Source organism: Halichondria panicea, chromosome 2 (genome assembly GCF_963675165.1).
Source record: "Halichondria panicea chromosome 2, odHalPani1.1, whole genome shotgun sequence".
Lineage (NCBI taxonomy): Eukaryota > Metazoa > Porifera > Demospongiae > Suberitida > Halichondriidae > Halichondria > Halichondria panicea.
Window position 1 is genome coordinate 8,448,091 of NC_087378.1, and position 20,426 is coordinate 8,468,516.

The following is a 20,426-nucleotide window of genomic DNA, read 5'->3' on the forward strand; positions in this document are numbered from 1 at the left end:
TAGGCCTTGTCTAGAGCTACAGAATGCATCTGATATTGATAGCTTTTTAGTGAAGTTACGACCTCCCAAAAGTTGCTTGAATTAACATTTTCTGTGGGGGAAGTTATTATGATTACTACTAGTGAGTGGTCTAATCGTTCTCTCGCTTGTTAGGTTCGTGGGGGTCAGTTGGACTTGTTCCCAGCAAGTTACAAGGTGACACATGCACTGAGGACAACTTGTACAGCAGATAGAATACAAGAAACAGTGAGTACTGTCGCATGCAGATTGTGTAGACTCGCAAGCCGTCACTGTTGCAGGCGAACAGTAGACTGGTCAAACTCCGTGTTGAGACTCGTGTTGCACAGTCAGCATATCAGAAAATATTTTAAGTGGCTTTTCGTGACGTCAGTATACTGCATGTGATACGTAGAGTTTTCTAGTGAAACGTCACTATCATTGATCTTGTGGTAACCGTATGCAGTTTAGTTGCCACAAATATCGTGGCAAACGTTACACGAGTCTCAACACGGAGTTTGACCAGTCTACTGTTCGCCTGCAACAGTGACGGCTTGCGAGTCTACAGATTGTGTGCATGTGACTCTACCCTATAGCCTGAACTTTGATCATAATTATCATGTGATGGATGCTTTGTGTGGAATGGTTACGGCTTTTCATGCTCTGTCCTCCCCTCCTATAATTACCAGCTCTCCACATTATTATTATGTGGTGGTCAAGGTAGTGTTCACTACAGAGCCTTGATAAATCATTATTATGCTTTTTATCCCTAATTCTTGGAAAATCTGCCTATTATTCTCATCCCAAAAAATGTGACTCGTTCATAATAATTATGGGTTCTCAGTGTTGAACTGTTCATCTTTACCCACTTTTTACTATGAGAACATCGTTATGCAAAACTTAATCTAATGATCTTTACAAAAAATTGACATTGATGGTCTACAAGACTATAATTATGACATTTTGGGGACAATTATAAATTGTGGACTGTGAATATTTAATTATGATAATGATTGTGTGCAGGACCGACCACCATGCATCACGAGGGACGCTCTACAGAGGTGTTGAATTACTGCCAAGTCATGCATCTCCTCTATTATCATAATTATAATTATGATGGGATTTTAACAGTATTGATGATGTGTTGTTGTTTCCTGATTGTCCCATTGTCAACTCTCAATTATTTATTATTGATAAAAGAATTATAAATGTTGTCATAAAAATACAAAACATGAACAACGACAATCATTGTTTGCAGCAGCCATCAGAATAAGTCAAGCTGCTTAATTGCTCATAGTGTTGGTTACTGCTGTCCATCCCAAGTTATCAACCTGGAGGGATCGTAAAGACTTGCCATACAACATAGTTAGCTACTCATCTGTGTGTATGTGGCTCCTCCACACGCAATCCCCCTACATTGGGGATCATAAAGACTTGCCATACAACATAGTTAGCTACTCATCTGTGTGCATGCTGTTACAGTGGCTCCTCCACACACAATCAACCTGCACAGAGAGCATGAAAGACTTGCCATACAACATAGCTAGCTACTCATTCTGTGTACGCTGTTACAGTGGCTCCTCCACACGCAATCAACCTACATTGGGGATCATAAAGACTTGCCATACAACATAGCTAGCTACTCATCTGTGTGTATGCTGTTACAGTGGCTCCTCCACACACAATCAACCTACACACAGAGAGCATGAAAGACTTGCCACACAACATAGCTAGCTACTCATCTGTGTGCATGCTGTTACAGTGGCTATCTTTTGCTATGCAGACATCTACCTATACACATCACAGAATATACGACACACTTCACATGTAGCCAGCCAGCCCTACTCATCTTTAATGTATCCATGGCTGCATACATACAGAGACAATTCACCTCTCTATAGATCAGTAATACTTATAGTGGGATAGTAATTAGTGGGCGTTGAGACCTGAGCCCCTCCCCCTGAAGAGAGATGTGGGGGCGTACAGTCAAGCCCCGCCCCTTTAAACCTGCAATAATAATAATAATTATGCAGACATTGATCAGGTTAGTGATTCTCCCAGGATTCAGCATGGCTTGTCTGTACCTGGGGGAAAGAGGAGACAAAAGCAGTGAGAGAATGGAACACTAGTACAGCAGCTAGTAGGAGGAGCTGTGTGTGTGTGTGCATTGTGACTGCAAATGCATGAGAGCAGCAGTTCAAACAAAACCATCAACTCCACACAATACAATACCAGCCAATCACCACCACAGCTGACAACCATCAGCCTAGTATTATCAATACACATAATTATACAATACAATGTTATAACACCAGACAACAAAATTAATAGCAAACTATATAGCTGTTTGTGCTGTGCAGAGAAGAGATGAGAACAACCACCAATCAATTCAACAGCAAGACTACACAACAAGACCACCAATTCAGACACAAAAATAATTCTCATCCACATGCACCAACTGTGCAGAGAAGACAGAACTTCCCATAATAAACCAACCACAACCAATCAAATCAACCACAAGAGGACCACCACCAGTAGTCCAGTAGTTTCTTTGCCCAAGGGACTAATACAATAAGGGCATACTAAACTAAAGGGACCCTGTGACTGTGAGTACCATTAACTGAGCACAGAAGTAATCAACCAGAATGTGTGGGATGGTTCAACAACAGTAGACTCACAGAGATAACACCTCCTTGCTCTTGAAGCACTTGTCGACTCCAGTTGTAACAAGCCTGGCATGCAAGGTTTGCACAAGTGCTCAAGACTACTCTTCCACCAAGCCAGTCAAAGGCTACAGTTCCCTTGGCACATGCACCTAGGGTTTAGTTGAAGCCTGAACTTACCAATTCCATCCACCTGACTAAAAAAAGGCATCATAAAAAGCATATTTAAGCCTTCACATAGCATAGCCAGGAACCAGCAGTCGACTAACTAGCTAATGTCTAGCTAACTAACTATTGGAACAGATAACGAGATCTCAACACTCCCTATTATGACAGGATATGCTCCCGGGGGAACATACCCTGTGCTGCTTTCCCCTTAGGCAGGTACTAACAACAGAGTGTTCCCTCCGTAGACTGGAATGCCATGAATAATCAATCGTTGCACCCCGAAGGCTGGTTCGACAACGGTTCCAAGAACAAGAAGATGCTGTCCTGCGACCCGACTGTTGAAGAACCTTTCACACACATTCTGATTGATTACTCTAGTGCTACGGACACCACCCCCACCCCTCCCCCCCCCCACCAAAAGGTTCAAGGCCATGCAGAATAATGGACTCTTAGCCACGTGTACATGAAAAACAAATTATAAGCGCAACACCAATTAACACGAGTTTAGCCATGCATACATGCATTCAACGTGCGCTTTGCTGGCAAGTATGTATCTATTAAGCTGCATGACCTACACACCTCACAGTCAAGAAGAGGCCACCACACTTAGACACAAGGAATATCAGAAACAGAAACATTCCACTCTCAACAAACCAAGCAACACCGATACACTTAAAGGCCAGAGAGTGAACAATCCAATCAATAGCTGCAATAACATACACACACACCACATGCAACAAGCTACACACAAGACAAGATGAACATGCAGACGTACGGCTTCAACTTACAAATAACTCCTGCAGCCTGCACTGCTTCGGATGATCCAGCTCCTATCCTTCCATGGCTGAAGAATGCACGCGCTGCTCCGCAGGAAGGCAACACAATGGAAGGCTCGCGATGATTCTGCAACACCGTGGAAGGCTCGCAATGATTCTGCATAAAAAGCAAGTCAATAGTAATTAATCAAAATTAATAGACAGCAAACAATGCTACAATGCTACATTCCTGCAAACATGCAAGCTACAAGCAAAGAAACTCACCTCTTCCAGCAAGACACTGAGCTTCTTCAAAGGAACTGAGCTTCTGGAACTGGATCTGGGAATATTCCAGGCGATTGACGTCAGAGTCTTCGTGGAGATGCCATGGAGACCGGCAGTTCCCACCGATAAGGACCGCAAGAGTACTTATTGTGGGTATTGCGAAATCTGTCCCAGACAGCCGCAAGTGTACTTATACGCATGCGCAGTAACCTTCAGACCAGCCCCACCCCTTTTATCCCATGCATGCTGCAGAAGACCTTTAGCTTTTCGAAAATGGATCCCAGCACAGCAGCTAGCCGCATCAGGAGGAGCTACACCTAACCCCAATGCTCCCCCCCCCCAACCAATCCAAGCAACCCATGACATACTTATATCTGTGGAGATATGCACACCCCCACACACACACACTGCCCAAGGGTGTCATACAGGATTTTGAAGTAGAGGGGGGAAATGAGAAAAGTGACCAGAAATGTTGCTAAAAAAAGGTCAACTGTTATTCAATACCCAGCTATGGACACTCAGTCATCATTGAAAGGGAGGGGAAATTGGAGCCACACCACACATGCCGCCCACTCCACAAACACAGAGTGTCACAGTGAGAATGAGGTGAAACCAAGGGATCCGATTCGTTGTCAAGAGTGTGGCTGCAGAATCATGTACAAGAAACGAACTCAGTGGAGGTCTCCTCCTGTTCAAGTGGCAGGATGATGGAGTGGTTGGTTGGTCCATTGTATGGTGGTACTCCCTCAGTTGCACATGAAGAGAATAGAATAGTCACCCATACAACACACAGCTACAAGCACAAGCACAGCATACACTCGCCTTGGTTGTACCACCCTAATTACTATACATCACTAGAGAGTACACATCACCCTGATTATAACCCAAATAATTAAAGGGGGGTGGTTTCCAGGCATTATACTGTTCAACAATTATGATTTGTGCATCAGTTAGGGCCAAAATTGTTTATAATACAAGTCTCATAGTAACAGAGTTAATGATGAGATACAGTGATTGAGCAAGGTAGCTTCGTCCTTGTTGTGTCAGACCCATCTTCACAGTCTCCTCTGACCAATATCCACTAGCCCTCTACATGGGCGGTATAACACACAACACACACACAAAGTCAAACCTGTTGTAGGAAGTGTAGAGTAGCATCAGTGTATCCAGGAGGCACACAACTCTCCACATACGTAGTGTCTGCAGATACCTGTATAATTATATATAAATACTTGTAGACACAGCACAGAGCAGCAGTGTGCATGTGTGTACGTACCTTTGCAATAGCTGTGAATGCTTCCAATGCCAGGGTATGCACCAACCAAGAGGGTGAGGATATGAGGATCCTCAAGTATCTGGCCACATTTGAACTGTTCTGTGGAGGAGTAGATATTAGAGACACTAGTAGAGACAAGCACCACCTCTTTAGAGTGTGTGAGGAGATGAGAAGCTAGCCTTGTTCCAGTGGCCTGCAACAGCATGCATCACACAACGTAAGACCCCAAACTCTCCTTACACATACCTCATCCATTTCCATCCCAATCAAATCATTAGGTAACTAGGTGAAGGAGGGAGTATTTACAGGCACACACACACATTACTTACTATGTGAGAAGGTGGAGGCAACAAAGAGATAGAAGGCAGCCTCATGAGTCTATGGAGCAGAACAGACAAACTTTGCGATGTCATTTGTTTCAGCTGTAACAAAGTTAACAAGTTGGTGAAACACATGAGGCAAAAGCACATACAAGTTCCTGACTCAGCTGGATGTAGTGTGCTTGCACTGACTGTGAGCATCGTCTGTGGGGGAGTGTGTGTTGTGTGTGTTATGTGGGGAGTGTGTGTTGTGTGGGGAGTGTGGGGGAGTGTGTGTTGTGTGGGGAGTGTGGGGGAGTGTGTGTTTGGGAGATTGAATAACTGTTGGGTGCGGAAGTGTGTGGTGCCTGCCTACTCACCTAGCATGGTAGAACAGAGCATCAATGGCCAGTAATGATACATGAAGTAGTGGTGAGAGGACACCTCTGAACAGACTCCACTCCTGTGAAGGGGAGGTTAGAGAAAGAGAGTAAGACTAGAGACTAACCACATGGCCCAGATATTGAGGGGGTGTGATGAGAGTGAGGAGACTCAGACTGCAGGCCACACACTCAGACAGGGACACACTCCTAGATCAAAGCAATACCAGAATAGTCACATAGGAAGGAGCTAGAGTACTTTAGAGTTATCATGCCATCCATCTTAGGACCTGGTACTCTGACAGGAACCTGCAACCACACATAGTCTGGACAGGTTGAGGGTTAGCCAAACACACACACACACACACACGCGCACACACACACACACACACACACTCACTCTGACTCAGGCAAATCAAGAGGGACTCAACTAGTGGACACGTTGCCCTGGTCTCCACTAGAGGCCCCAGACAATACTCTATCAACTCCTCTGTACACATGTACTACTAATCAGTGGGAGCATAGAGAGAGAGAGGAGGGGCACACCTTGTAGCTTGGGGAGGTGGTGAACAAGTACACAGAGACACAACAGTCTGCCCAGACAATGCTGGTTAGTGATGGTGGGGGTCATCAGCAGCTCTAGACATGATCTCCTATGAGTCAGTATTGAGAGCAACGCATCAGCCTATATACAGGAAACAGGCAATAAGGGCACCATTAGTGTGAAGTACATAATCTCACTAATGCAAAGGCTTCCTCCACAACACACTCTCCTTTACTCAGAATAGCCACACAACATTTGATCACATCTCCTTCCCACCATCCACCATCATCACACTCCTGTAAAAACAGCACACACACACACACACACACACACACACACACACACACACACACACACAGACACAGACACACACACACACACACACACACACACACACACACACACACACACACAGTACACACAGTTTAAATTAGGATTGATTGACTTACCTGAATGGTTCGACACAGAAGATTTCCAAGGAAGGTAGCTAATTTGACCTCTTTTTCCCCTGGACACTTGCAATATATCTTCTCTAACACAATACACAGCTCTTTGACTATGAGTATAGCAACTGCATGACCTTTGACCTTAGGTAGCCCACGCCCAAGGCCCTTCCAACACACAGCCACCATTGATGGGTCAAAGGTCATTGAAGCAGCGGCTACACCAAGCAAAGCTGTTAGCGTTGCCGGTAGTTGGGGGTCAGAGGTCATCATAGTGTCCATGAGCCCCACAGCACTCTATACATGGGTATTCACTTGCCCACTCATTCTGATAGTACATGTACCTTTAGTAGAGAATAGGTTGTCTTGAAGAGACATGCAAGATGGTCTGATAATTCTGTTGAGGCATTGACAGATGAACAAATGGTGAGAGCAGTTTCTATAGTTGCCAGTGTGGTTGTGAGTGTTGTGGGAGAGAGAGGGTGAGTGGTGAAGAGTGTCTGGAGGCTCTAGAGGGATAGGTGCATGGTTAAGGTTAGGGACACCATTATCCACACACACTCACTCACCACTAGAGTGTGTTGGGCTTGAGTAGGAGTGCTCTCAACTATAGCAGCTGCTGTATCTCTAAGAGCAGCTAATACCTGTGTGTATCAGTGGGAAGTGGATTATACACTACTGAGCAATACCTACCTTGTCATGTGCTTGTGGACCTGCCTCATTAGACAAAAGTCTCTCAGCCTACACACAAAAGTGGTTCACTATCCAATAGTCAATTAACCCTCACCATGAGTCTGTCCAGCTCCATTTTTCATGCGTTCCCTACAATACTCCTGTTAATAGCCTCTGTGCTTTAATTAATGCCCATTTAAATTACCCTTTGACCTCAATAATTATTGTGCTGAGTCTGCAGTTAATAAGTTATGTCTCGGTCCAGTAAGAAAAGAAAGCGTTCCTGTACAGCCGGCGATGGAGGATTAGGGTTAGGCACCAGCGAACCCCCCAATGGCGCACCTTCCAGTGGAGTCACCTTCCAAGAGAATGACTTTATATGGTACGTTTTGCTCTGTCGTGTATGTCATCATTATCATATCTTTAATACTACAGTCCAGTGTGCTTTGATACTCTGAAGGAGGTCCATGTCACCATCTGTGGACACAGCTTCTGGTGGGTAGCTACTACTATACTACTAGTGTGTGTGTGTATATGCCACCTTCTTAGCTATGACTGTATCACTGAGAGTCTAGCTGGAGCCCCAGTGTGCCCGGTGTGCAAGGCAACACTACCTCTACAGAACCCAATACATCCCAACGTATCTAGTATGTGCACTACAATAATATGCACCACCACCTGTAACTATGGTTGTGTGTAGTGAACGACTTGGTGGCAAAGTTCAGCAATCAAACAGTTACCACGCCGACTGAAGAGGTATGTAAATCCTAACCCCCCTATCACTGTGTGTGTGTGTGTGTGTGTGTGTGTGTGTGTGTGTGTGTGTGCACCGTCACTGTGTGTAGGTGAGTGGGCCTGGAACTGATGAGACACAGAGAAGTATTATGATGTCCAGCTTTCCTGAGTTGGTAGATAGTTACCTCAACACAAGAATGCCACCATTGACTGGTGAGTGGGATAACCTCACAACCTTTGCTTGAGTAGTCTCACTTCAGATCCTGATAGCACAGGAGATGTATTGAATGAGTTTGGAAAGGATCTTTATCGCTTCACTAAGTTTTCCTCTGTACAAGAGTTGGCCTCTCTACAATATAGTGATACCAGCAGCAGCTCTTCCTGTGCCATTGTCTCCAGTCTGGAGTTTGACTGTGACTGTGAAATGTTTGCAGTTGCTGGAGTCACTAAACGAATCAAAGTGAGCTAGTTTCGTAATCTCTTTATCTTTATTGCTGTCTCTACAGATATACTCGCTGAGGCGTGTGCTGCAAAACACTGGCTTCCAAAACCACTTTCCTGTCAAAGAAATGGTGTCAAATGCCAAACTGAGGTACTGCACATTCAAGTTGTGTTTTGCTTGTAGCTCATTGCATTTTAACCCCGACAGCTCAGTGCACTTTAACCCCTATCTGAAGACAATCCTCGTGTCAAGTGATTACGCAGGAGCAGTCAATATTTGGGATGTTAATGACGGGTCAAAGGTCACAACTCATTTGGAACATGGAAAGAGGGTGTGGTCTGTGATGTTTAACCCCACTGAACCTCAATTGTTTGCCTCTGGTTCTGATGATGGAACAGGTTAATGTCCTCTTCTCTAATTAGAGCACACATTATCCATACATGCAGTCAAACTCTGGGTGAACAATCGCCAGCACAGTATTCACACTCTGGACACTAAAGCTAACGTCTGTTGTGTCCGCTTCCATCCCACTAATAGATATCACCTAGCCTATGGATCTGCAGGTAAGTCCCCACACACCTCACACACCTGTCCCCTCACACACACACACACACACTGACAAGATCACTCTGTGCATTATGTGGACCTACGGAACCCTGGACAAGAATTGTTTGAGTTGAAGGGACACAAAAAAGCAGTTTCTTATGTTCAGTTTATGAGTGACAATGAGTTAGTGTCAGCGTAAGTGAGTGTGCTCATTATCTCTCTCTTGACTATATCTCTCTTGTAGCTCTACTGACAGTGAGCTGACACTCTGGGACACCAACACAGGACAGTTTAGTAGGACATACAAGGGACATGTTAATGAAAAGAACTTTGTGGGTCTATCCACCTGTCGAGACTTTATATCTTGTGGTAAGTATACTCCTTGTCATGAGTGCATGCTGACTGGGACTCTCTGTGTGTATGTGTAGGGAGTGAGAATAACTGTCTGTACGTGTACGGGAAACATGTCTCCAAGCCAATGCTCTCATTCAAGTTTCGTCCTCCCAGTGGACCTCTGGTAAGACCACCACCTAGTGTACCCACGATATTCATGACCTAGTGCACTCACCTACCATGCTTGTACCCTACCATGCAGCCTGACACTAGCTCTGAATCGAGTGGGGATGAATTTGTGAGTGCAGTTTGTTGGAAAAAGGTATGCAAATGCATTGCATGCACTGACCCTAACTGTGTATGTACTGCAGGAGAGTGGAGTCTTGTTGGCAGCCAACAGTCAAGGAATCATCAAAGTACTGCAAATGTGCTGAACACATGGACTAACCTCAACATTATTATGTCTGTCATCTTATCAGTTTCATCTACTCCTGATTTCATCATAAATGACTAATGACGTCATGAGTAATTATTCATTGCCCAAAATTAATAAAGGTGAATTTTAATGAAAAGTACAAAACAATTATTACAGACCACTAGTAAAGTTAATAAAAAATTATTAGTTGCTAAACGCTTTGAGTAGTTGTAGTTGATGCCAAACATTTGGTGAACATAATTCGTCTGTTAAGAAAGCATCATCTAATAATCTACTAGTCAATAGATCCACTGCATGTCCCACACACTGTACGCTAGGGGGAGGAGTCTCAGGAGGGGGGTGGTTGATGCCCACACACTGTGGGGGGTGGTGGAGAAGGAGCCATGTTTCCACTAGTAGCAACAAAAGACTCAAGAAATAGCAAAGGTCATGGGGGTCACCGTTGGGTCGATATGGTCTCCGTGTAAAGTGCCTCTGACAGATCTCCTCAAGAGATGTATTGGGTGTAGGTTGGTTGTCATGGTCACCATGAAAGCTCTGGGATAAGATAACTTCCACCACCTTCAGCCTTAGATCCAGTTGAGGAATACAACGCAGCAGTTGGTGTTTGTCTGTATAGGACGTGAGCTGTTGGATCCTAGCTGCTAGGTCACCAGGTAGAGAATGGGAGGCCATTAGAGAGAGCGCAGCTTGTGTGGGGGAAGGGAGACTGTCCAAAGGGGGCACACACAATGTAGATATAGCCATATCTAATAGCTTGGTAGTGAGCGATGAAGAGAGAAGTGGTTTCAAGAGAGCAATGTAATGTAGCACAATCCTAGAGGGTAGGTGAGTGGGTGTGAAGGAGAGCTTGTGGCTGATAGTGTGCAATGTGTCCTGCAGGTAGTCCACTGGAAGATTGGTGGTACCACTAGGTCTCAGCTTCAAGTCTTGGCAAAGCAGAGAATGGAATCTGTATAATACTTGTTTGTTGGATACTTTCAATACCGTGTCCACAACTATTTGTATTCTGTTTGTAGGAATGAAGTAAGCATGCGCCAAGAGACGCTCCAGCAGTTGAACATAGCGAGCAAGTCTGTCACTGTTAGTAAGCCCAACATCAGTCAAGGTCTCCATATATCCCTGGGAGAATTTGTGAAATGGTTTGGGGTAAATAACAATGTCCACTGGTGCAATATCGGGTGGTTCATTTGATGCAAGGGAGTTTGTGTGGTGAGTAATTGAGACGGCCTCCTGTGTAGGTAGTGTGTGGGCGGTGGTTCCCTTGTCCTCCTGTGTAGATAGTGTGTGGGCGGTGGTTCCCTTGTCCTCCTGTATAGGTAGTGTGTGGACAGTGGTTCCCTTGCCCTCCTGTGTAGATAGTGTGTGGGCGGTGGTTCCCTTGTCCTCCTGTATAGGTAGTGTGTGGACAGTGGTTCCCTTGTCCTCCTGTATAGGTAGTGTGTAGACAGTGGTTCCCTTGTCCTCCTGGTCCTCCTGTGCACCACCATTGTGGTTAGGCTCCTGTGTGTAGGCAGTACATGTAAAGCATGGAGTGAACAACCTTGTGTGTGTGTGTATAAGAGCGGCTGGTACTAACCAACCTGTGTACATGCAGACACAGTCCACTTGGGAGTGCCTGCCACAGCATACACAGACTTTAGATCTCTGGTGGGATCAGTAGCATGACTGTACAACTTAAATCTATTCACCCTCTTCATCTCATCTCCACCACCAGCAGTCTGGTTAGGTAGGAGGTGATCAACAGTTTCACAGAACGTTCAACCATGGTTCAACTCACCAAAGAGCTTTGCTTGACTGCCTTCACACGCGCACGCCTAGACACTATCTGTGTACGTGTGCGGATGAATGAATGGTATATACCAAGTTTGAGGAACAGGAGCAATAAATACCAACGCTGTACCTATATGTACACACACAGAAAACAAGCCAAAACAGGCAGTAACATAATATGTACATGTGTGCATGCATGGTGGACATGTACGTACACACAAGATCAAGAAGTACTAACAGAAGGATCACGAGTGGTTGTCTTGATGAAGTGCTTAGCTGGTGTTAGCCTGGTCATAGGTGAGTCACAGATCACAATGGGATTTTCCTTGCTGCCTGTCAAGAGTCTTTTGTCGGTATCCACTTCATCTATATCTCTAGATCTCTTCATACTAGCTAGCTTGTACACGCCCACCTTCCCAACAAGGCCATATGGCCATGTGGCCCTCGCATGTGGTGAGCTAGAGCTAATTAGATTTTGAGTAATAAATAGTGTGGTTTTATGTTTAGGAGAAGTGAGGTGCATTGTGTACATGCAAGCTAGTGATTTGATAATGGCTACCACCGCTGATGATGGAAAGACGGCTAATAAGCGACCGAGCAATCGCTGGACTTTGTTCATAGTCTTCTTGTCTCTCTTGGTGGATTTGCTTGGGTTCACAGTCATCCTACCTCTCATTCCTTCCATGTTAGAGTATTACAGCACTCATGACCAGGTGAGTGTATTACCCCTCCCACACACACACACACACACACACACACACACACACACACAGAGTGGTTTGTATGACTACCTGTTGAAGAGTGTGGATGGGTTCAGACTGTACATTGGTGGGCCCGATACTGAGCGATTCAATCTTGTCTTGTTTGGAGGTAATCCGGCCACATTGCCCCCCCCTAACCCCTACTACCCTGTGTGTGCCCCCCCCCTTAACCCCTACTACCCTGTGTGTGCCCAGCGCCCCCCCTAACCCCTACTACCCTATGTGTGCAGGTCTCCTTGGCTCTCTGTACTCATTCCTCCAGTTCCTGACCTCCCCTCTACTAGGAGCCTCCTCTGATGTGTATGGTAGGAAGCCATTGTTACTACTCACCATGGTACAGTTATGTGTGCCTTGCCAACTCCTGATACTCCATCCTGTGTGTAGGTGGGAGTGCTGTTGTCTTACGCTCTCTGGGCTCTCTCCTACAACTTTGGACTGTTTGTGGTGGCCCGTATCCTGGCTGGTGTATCCAAGGGCAATGTTAGTCTGAGCACAGCTATAGTCACTGATATCACTACAGCTGAGGGAAGATCCAAGGGAATGGTCAGTACACCCACTACACACCCACCCACCCACTACACACACACACACACTTACATTGTAGGCAATGGTAGGAGCAGCTTTCTCTCTTGGCTTCCTGTTTGGACCTAGCATTGGAGCAGGTTTCTCTCTGATGGGTCATGGCAATCAAGGATCTTTCCTGGCATTCCAATATCCTGCACTCTTTGCTCTGACTCTAACTCTTCTCAATATTGGGCTAGTAGCAGGACTACTGTCAGAGACCCTACCTCCAGGACAAAGGGTATGTGTCCTACCATAATCATAATTATGCACTCTGAGTCAACCGGCCACTACTTATAGGCCACCTCTTTGGGAGGAGGAATCACAGGAGCACTCTATCTTGTCAACCCAGTATCTCTATTCAAGTACGATTCTGTGACTCAGATTTCTTGTCAAGGTAAAGTCAAGCTTGTTGATAGTCAAGTTACTCATACTGTTGTGTGTAGATCGGTCGAGACTGAGGAGACTTGGACTTGTCTACTTCCTCTATATTTTCCTATTCTCTGGCCTTGAGTATTCCCTCACCTTCCTGGTACACCAACGCTTTGGCTATTCCAGGTACACAATGTTGCCATCATTATCAGCTACAGAACCCACAAAACCTCCAGACCACCACACTGTTAGTCACCAGGTGGTTAGTTGCCCAACAGATTGAAAATTTGACAAAGTAAAGCCATGGGGTTGATTGTAAACTATTGTAGTAGACTAACGCGTACCATTCTCTGCCCTTGCAGCATGGACCAGGGGAAGATGTTTCTGTTTATTGGAGTGGTCATGATCCTAGTGCAAGGTGAGTCAATACCCTTACCCAAGCAACTACCCCCCAATGGTTCAGAAACTCTTTCAGCTGCCATTATTTGAATTCCATGGATTCAATATCGAAAATGTTATGATTTTCTGGAAGCTTAGAAAGATACCTTTCAAATGGTGTCATCAAAGTTCATATTTGAGAGCTAAAAGTATATAGGTCATCCCATGGGTCCAAGGCTGAAGAATGTGAAATTAGGCCCTATCAAAATTTTGGGTTTTGTGGATTTAGACATATCGTTTGAAAGGTCTTTTTCTAAGCTTTCCAGCCAGAAATCATAACATTTTTTACATTGGATCAACGGTATTACTGTTGACAACGACCCCCCCCCCCCACTCGTGCTACTGACTCCATCTTATTGTGTAGGAGGATACCTGAGGAGACAGCCAGCAGGCAGGGAGAAGACCACAGCTCTAGTGGTTAGTACAATCATGTAGTACTTTCTGTATAATGTCTCAGTGGTTGTGGTGACACCACTACATGGGCATACCGTATAGCGGGTACCGTATAGCGCGAAATTTTCGAGGGGCTTAATTTTCGTGGATTTCGTGGGTTAGCAATCCTACACGAAAATTAAGTCCACGAAAATCGTTCTTTACCTGCTATAACGTGCAAGATTTAAAGGCGTGGCTTCCGGTAAGCAGTCATTCCGCGAACATTGTGCAACGAAATAGCTTTTAGAGGCTAATCCACGAAATATAAGTGCCTCGAAAATTTCGCGCTATACGGTATATTTCGAGGGTAGAATTGTTCGTGGTTTTCGCTGATCAAGCATCTACCGCGAACATTTATACCCACGAATTTAATATCACATGCATACACGCTGCAGAAAGGCTGCTATTTCGCAAAAATTAAATCCACAAAAACATTTCGAACGGTCAATTACCACTGTTGCATGTGCAAGTTGTTGATCCTCTTTCCTACAGGGTGTCATGTGATGATTACAGCCAGCTACATGCTGTCTTTTTAATTGAGCATATGATATTCAAGTCAATATTTCATGTTCAAAGTAATAGCTTAATAGCTTAATAGCTTAATAGCTTAATAGCTTATAGAGCACAGAGTTTAAGCTTCAAAATGATATCAATATGTGTTTTCCTAGCTTGAGTGAATGGTTGAGTGGTTGTTCTCAGTCTGTCTCTTCAACATGTACTAAGTGTTCAAAACATCACCAAGGGCCAAAACTTTGCAGGCATGCAGATACACTGTAGTAGCTTTGGAGAGTGCTCAGTATAATAAGGCTATAGGCCCTGTCACTACGGCTATAGGCCCTGTCACTACGGCTATAGGCCCTGTCACTAAGGCTATAGGCCCTGTCACTTATATGTATGTGGCATTCATTGTATATTATGTCTCGGACGTTTAATGTAGAAACTGAGTAGTTTTATAGTCGTGTCTTTATAAAGTTTGTGTACAATCATACTCCACCAGTAATAATTATACTCTCTTATACTAATTTGTCATTCCATTATTCCATTCCATTCTAGCTCTTTTACACTATGCCGTGGTTGTGTGTATTAGTGATACCATATCCTCTTATAGGGCATGTTGGCTCTCATCCCAGGCATGCTTCTCGTTGGTTGGGCCTCCTCTGCTACTATGCTGTACGGAGGATTATTCCTCTACTCATTTGGTAAGTGCATGAGGTCCCACTCACTCTTCACATAATTTTGTCCTATTAGGCTCTGGAACTGTTGTCCCTAGTCTAACTTCCATAGCCTCAAAGTTTGGTAAGCAGTAGAAGCAGTAGATGGTGCGTGTGATATGGGACTGTGTGTGTGTGTGTGTGTGTAGGTGAAGACAGTGAGAAGGGGAAGGTGTTGGGCATCATTAGATCTATTGGAGCTCTGGGAAGAGCCTTTGGACCGTTTGTGGCGTGTACAGGTAAGACACTTGTATTATTGTGTGTTGTGTTTCTAAGATCCCTACAGTTTACTGGCAATACAGCGCATGTGTGTGTTACATGACTGGAGCAGCTCTGTTCTCTCTGCCTCTACTCTTGCTAGCACTTGCCACTACTACACCCTCCAAACTAAAAGACACTTAATCTAATAATGGTGTATAATTATATACATGTCATTCATATGGATTCATGATAAGATAACTACAAGTCACGTATTAAATCTTATGTAGCGCTAGCCTCGGTACCAGGCCGATTTTTTTTAAGTTGAAAAATATGCCTAGTAGGCGACCTAGCGTTCAATTGGAGACGGATCGGCCGGGGGTCGAGGCTAATGTAGTAACGGCCCGTTTTCAACTAAAGGCCTGAAACGGACCCGTGGATTTTTGGCTGTGTAATAAAGCATCTGGAAGCTGCGAAGGTGTCTGTTGACTCATGCATTGTCACTAGCTAACTAATTATCAGGTCATGGAGCTGGAAGCTGGTGACCAGACTGCAGAGCGACCTCCTCCTCGCGGGCGCTGTATGGCCTGGCTCTCCTCTGAGCTGCACTACACAGCACTGGCTTGCTGCTACCAGGACAACAAAGCGTTTGCCTTTAGTCCAGTAAGTCAGCTATTTGTATGGCCTCGAGCTCTCTGCATGAGTTATAATAATATGGGGTGGATTAACATTGTCAAGCTATTCTTATTGTCCATCGTAGCTATCTCTTAGGAGTTAGTATTTTGTGATATGTGTTGTGATATGTAGACTCGCAATCTTGCAATAGCTCAAATTTTTTCGCTATTAGTTTACCTTTGTTCTGTTACACAGTAGTATTCCAACAATTTAACTCCCCCCCCCCCCCCCCCCCCCACACACACACACACACACACACACACACACACACGCACGCACACACACCTCACTCACACAGTGGTTACCCCTCAAGTGGAAGTGGCAATGGGCGTATTTGCTCTATCGCTGGATCATTATGCTGTACTTTGTGGGCTGGCTACTCTACTCTCTTGTGAATGCTGCCCAGACTCCAGATGTCCAAGCAAAGTTCTTCATATATCTCACCAACTGGGGCTTTGTTTGCTTCAATGTGTACCTTTTCATGGCTGCCATCTCAGTGACAGTGACTCTATATAGCCACCTCCATGTAGGACCCCCTCTTGACACACTCCCCCCCCTCACTGTCAGAGGAGGCATCACATGCACACTACTCACTACTGTCAATGGCCTTCACTGGGCCACTGCTATCATTGGACTAGAGTTCCCAGTGGCTATTACAGTCCTGTTCTGGATATTCTTTGGTAATGGTGATCCAGATCAGACACTCAGTATCTCGAGTATTCATGTGCACTTGCTAAACGGAATTATTGCTTTTCTGGATACCTGGATAACAGGAGTTCCATTTCGAGTTCTCCATGTTGTCTACATCATATTGTTCGGCTGTGTGTACATAGTATTCTCTGCTCTGTATTATGCTGGTGGTGGTACTGACCCTGCAAACCGCCCTTACATCTATCCAGTGTTGGATTATGGTGGCAACCCTGGGCTAGCTGCTGGAGTAGCTGTTGGTTGTGGTCTTGTGTTTCCAGTAATCTTACATCTCATCTTCTACGCCATGTACCTGGCTCGTTATTGGCTTTCTACACTAGTGCAGACCCACTGGAGGGTATCAAGAGTCAGTTCATCTGCCAGTGGGGAGGAGCAGGCTCTAACTATGCAACAAGAGAGAACTATTGTCATTTGAACAATGTGTATTAATTTATGGCAGTTGTTATTCTTATAATTTTTATTGTATATTTTTGTATAATAGTCAACTCTTCACTGCAAGGCGCATGCGCCAGCCCAATGAAGGCGCATCCCATAATGCAGCGGACGCAGCCCCACCCACTCAAACAAATGCTAATTATGTACACAGGTGGCTAGCCTCGATTTCAGGCCGCTCTCAATTGAGAAAGACGTGGGATATGATCGAGGCTAACAGGCTGCCAGCTTATAAAGCTGCAGAGAAGGCAGAATGATTTCATTAGCTCACAGTTGCCTAGAAACAATTCTAGAAAAACGTCCTGAAAGAAGAGCCCTTTAGACAAACTTCAGAATGCTTGCTATGGAAAGATTGCCTCTGAGCCAGACCTCACAATTCTCCAACTACTATCCCATGCTTGGATCTCCTACTGTGCAGAGCCCTCGAGCAGGAATGCCTGCAGGTCACTTTATTCCAGGGCTCCCTAGTCCTCCTGCACTGCACCACACAGTCTCCAAGCACAGACTGGGCTCTGCATCCAGCATGCATGCACCTTCTCCCTATGACACCAATGGTCTCTTCTCGGCTGCAGCAGGCTGTCATCCTGCACTTCTCTACTCTCCCACTGCTCTGCACGGGCCCAGTTCAATGATCTCTCCATCGCCTCAAGATCGCCGCTCCCCAACAGTCGCTGAGGGCAGTGTATTAGCAAACCTGGTTGCTGGGCAAATAACCAGTACAGTGGGATCTGGGAGCTCTACTGAGGGTTGCACAGCAGACGTCACCTCTCCCAGAGAAACGTCCACATCAGCTCAAGGTATGCTGCTCATGTGTGTATTGACACATGTTAATGGTGGGCAGGCGAGTGTTTTGATCCTTGTACTAATATCCACTCTACATTGATTGTGGTATGATATAGAGCTATTGAAAGTAACTGGATATTTGATATTTACGAGCAGCTGGTTGACCAAAATCTAATTAGCTAATATATTACCCCCCACAAAAATAGGTGTTTTTATTTAAGTGGATGGATGGCAACAAATTACATGGTAATTACCAAACGTTGATTGAAGCATGAATGAATTGTTTAGAACGGCATCGTACAAGTGCCTTGCAGCCAGAATGACTAACCCAGCTCTAGGCCACTGACCACTAGAAGCAGTACATACTCAAACTTGTGGTTTTGTGGAAGTAAACAATGAATGAGCTAATTGAGAGTTGCCAATTTGTCCCCAGTCATACATGAAACAATTGTGAGGCCTGTTGTAATGCATGTACGTACATCCATTCACTCATTATAACTAGGTATATAGGATGTAGCATTCAAGCTCACTATATGACTACAATTATTGTATGCCTACATAGTTCAGTTGGTTGGAGGTGTAGTGTTTAATTACACCTCCAAGTTTCTCTGGCCAGAGGAACTCTGTTGACATTGTGTGTATTTGGAATGTGAAACACAATAAGTTGCTTTGTTCTTGGCTTTGAAGCCAAGCCTTTGGCTGCTTTTGGGAGCTCACTTGATACTATAAGCCTATAATATAATACCAGTGCTTTTGTTCTATTCCAACAAGTCAAGAGATTGAACGTTGTTTCAGAGCCCATAGCAATTGCAAAGTAACCCTTTTCTCCACATTTATAAGATGTGAACACCCAATAAACAAACCACTTTTGACTGTACAAATTGATTGTAATCCTAAGCCAGCTATAGGGTGTGCCCATACAACTGCTCTTTGAGTGCCAGTACAAAGGCTTGGTTGAGGAACAAGGCTATCCTATTACATTCTATACAACCTTTGCTGTTTGCTATGAACATTTCCAGTCAAAGTTATAATAAACACACGCACATGCACACTACAGGAAATAGCCATTCTCCAGCAGGCCTCCCCGCTCGACTGAAAAAACAGAAAAAGGACAGAAAACCTCGCACTCCATTCACAAGCACACAACTGATTGCACTGGAAAGAAAGTTTCGACAGCAAAAGTACTTGTCTGTCGCTGAAAGAGCTGAATTTGCTGAGTACCTTAAACTAACAGAAACACAAGTCAAGATCTGGTTCCAGAACAGACGTGCTAAAGAGAAGCGATTACGCGAGGCTGAAGCGGAGAGAGCTGCTCGAAGCCTCGGTATACCACTCTCCTATGCACATGCTTATCAGAATGAGTTCCTTCAGAGCCCACTGCTGCCTCCACTACAAACCTCCGCTCACAGTGGTCTGTCCAACAGCATATTCCAGCATGGCCCCCTCCTGGCCTCCCCTCCTGTCACCCACAACCCCCATTACCCTGGACACACTCCAGTTCTGTTACATCCCCAGCATATGAGATACGCTGACAGCAACAGCAGCTCAGAACAGCCACTACATATCCCACACACATCACGATAGCTGGCTGGCTAGCTCTGAACCCTGGCATACATGTAACTAGTGCACAGCATTTATTTGGAAATGTTTTTAGCAGCTCATCAGTAAAACAGGCATGATAGTTCATCCATGTATCATAGAACCACATCATGATTCAGTCAGTCTCTGTTGTTTTTATATTCTGTTGAAGTAAATAATATACTTGGATGTGTATTATGGTCAGAATGAAAGAAATGTCAATCTCAGTGGTTTTGTATGAAGAGCCCAAGCAAGTGGATAATCTAATTACTGCTTTGTGTTCTTGAAGTGGTTTTCAAGTGATTGTTGCATGCAATGTAGGCATAATTGGATTAACAGTATAGAATTTCATAGAGTAAATGAGCTAAAGCCATCCTTAGACGTACTGTCTTAGGGGGAGTAGGTTGTGGAAGCACAATCTAATGTGTAGTGGAGTCAACAAACTACACTTCAAACAATACTTACATGTCATATCAGTGAATGGGCAGACTGGCTGCAGTTGGTGCAGCTTACGTAAATGGTAGAGACAT

General features: G+C 44.8%; 6 protein-coding genes across 8 annotated transcripts; 4 read left to right on the forward strand and 2 right to left on the reverse strand.

The window, feature by feature from the left end:
- Positions 1–1,163: 1,163 nt before the first annotated feature.
- LOC135331560 (uncharacterized) lies at positions 1,164–7,708 on the reverse strand. 3 transcript variants are annotated; one of them, XM_064526767.1, is made up of 19 exons: positions 7,598–7,708; positions 7,504–7,551; positions 7,380–7,454; positions 7,155–7,319; positions 6,817–7,107; positions 6,565–6,663; positions 6,370–6,508; positions 6,224–6,313; positions 6,083–6,149; positions 5,952–6,033; positions 5,824–5,906; positions 5,617–5,668; positions 5,474–5,566; positions 5,391–5,426; positions 5,290–5,337; positions 5,145–5,238; positions 5,001–5,078; positions 3,869–4,957; positions 1,164–3,761 (listed from the first exon to the last, which is right to left on the reverse strand). In XM_064526767.1, the coding sequence occupies exons 1-17, from the start codon at positions 7,616–7,618 to the stop codon at positions 5,026–5,028; spliced, it is 1,536 nt and encodes a 511-aa protein (XP_064382837.1). In that variant the 5' UTR covers positions 7,619–7,708; the 3' UTR covers positions 1,164–3,761; positions 3,869–4,957; positions 5,001–5,025. The 3 variants fall into 3 exon arrangements, with proteins under 3 accessions (XP_064382837.1, XP_064382835.1, XP_064382836.1); XM_064526765.1 differs by having other exon boundaries at positions 5,145–5,243; XM_064526766.1 differs by lacking the exons at positions 5,290–5,337; positions 5,391–5,426 and having other exon boundaries at positions 5,145–5,243.
- Positions 7,702–10,121, forward strand: LOC135332322 (E3 ubiquitin-protein ligase COP1-like). Its single transcript, XM_064527712.1, has 13 exons — positions 7,702–7,864; positions 7,918–7,977; positions 8,032–8,129; positions 8,183–8,242; positions 8,478–8,677; positions 8,724–8,809; positions 8,867–9,057; positions 9,106–9,222; positions 9,283–9,400; positions 9,450–9,574; positions 9,634–9,722; positions 9,801–9,860; positions 9,910–10,121. Exons 1-13 carry the CDS (start codon positions 7,734–7,736, stop codon positions 9,970–9,972), a joined length of 1,398 nt encoding a protein of 465 aa, XP_064383782.1. The 5' UTR covers positions 7,702–7,733; the 3' UTR covers positions 9,973–10,121.
- Positions 10,053–12,102, reverse strand: LOC135331561 (uncharacterized). Its single transcript, XM_064526768.1, has 4 exons — positions 11,963–12,102; positions 11,755–11,802; positions 11,558–11,695; positions 10,053–11,477 (listed from the first exon to the last, which is right to left on the reverse strand). The coding sequence occupies exons 3-4, from the start codon at positions 11,672–11,674 to the stop codon at positions 10,158–10,160; spliced, it is 1,437 nt and encodes a 478-aa protein (XP_064382838.1). The 5' UTR covers positions 11,675–11,695; positions 11,755–11,802; positions 11,963–12,102; the 3' UTR covers positions 10,053–10,157.
- Positions 12,103–12,178: 76 nt separating this feature from the next.
- Positions 12,179–15,987, forward strand: LOC135331562 (major facilitator superfamily domain-containing protein 10-like). The gene is made up of 13 exons (XM_064526769.1): positions 12,179–12,460; positions 12,521–12,617; positions 12,739–12,842; positions 12,893–13,051; positions 13,113–13,310; positions 13,370–13,466; positions 13,516–13,627; positions 13,804–13,859; positions 14,244–14,296; positions 15,420–15,510; positions 15,560–15,607; positions 15,672–15,761; positions 15,809–15,987. The coding sequence occupies exons 1-13, from the start codon at positions 12,278–12,280 to the stop codon at positions 15,922–15,924; spliced, it is 1,404 nt and encodes a 467-aa protein (XP_064382839.1). The 5' UTR covers positions 12,179–12,277; the 3' UTR covers positions 15,925–15,987.
- A 113-nt stretch (positions 15,988–16,100) lies between these two features.
- Positions 16,101–17,588, forward strand: LOC135331566 (protein rolling stone-like). Its single transcript, XM_064526779.1, has 2 exons — positions 16,101–16,383; positions 16,694–17,588. Exons 1-2 carry the CDS (start codon positions 16,246–16,248, stop codon positions 17,516–17,518), a joined length of 963 nt encoding a protein of 320 aa, XP_064382849.1. The 5' UTR covers positions 16,101–16,245; the 3' UTR covers positions 17,519–17,588.
- Positions 17,589–17,743: 155 nt separating this feature from the next.
- On the forward strand, positions 17,744–20,112 carry LOC135331565 (homeobox protein MSX-2-like). The gene is made up of 2 exons (XM_064526778.1): positions 17,744–18,332; positions 19,376–20,112. The coding sequence occupies exons 1-2, from the start codon at positions 17,870–17,872 to the stop codon at positions 19,900–19,902; spliced, it is 990 nt and encodes a 329-aa protein (XP_064382848.1). The 5' UTR covers positions 17,744–17,869; the 3' UTR covers positions 19,903–20,112.
- The last annotated feature ends 314 nt before the right edge of the window (positions 20,113–20,426 follow it).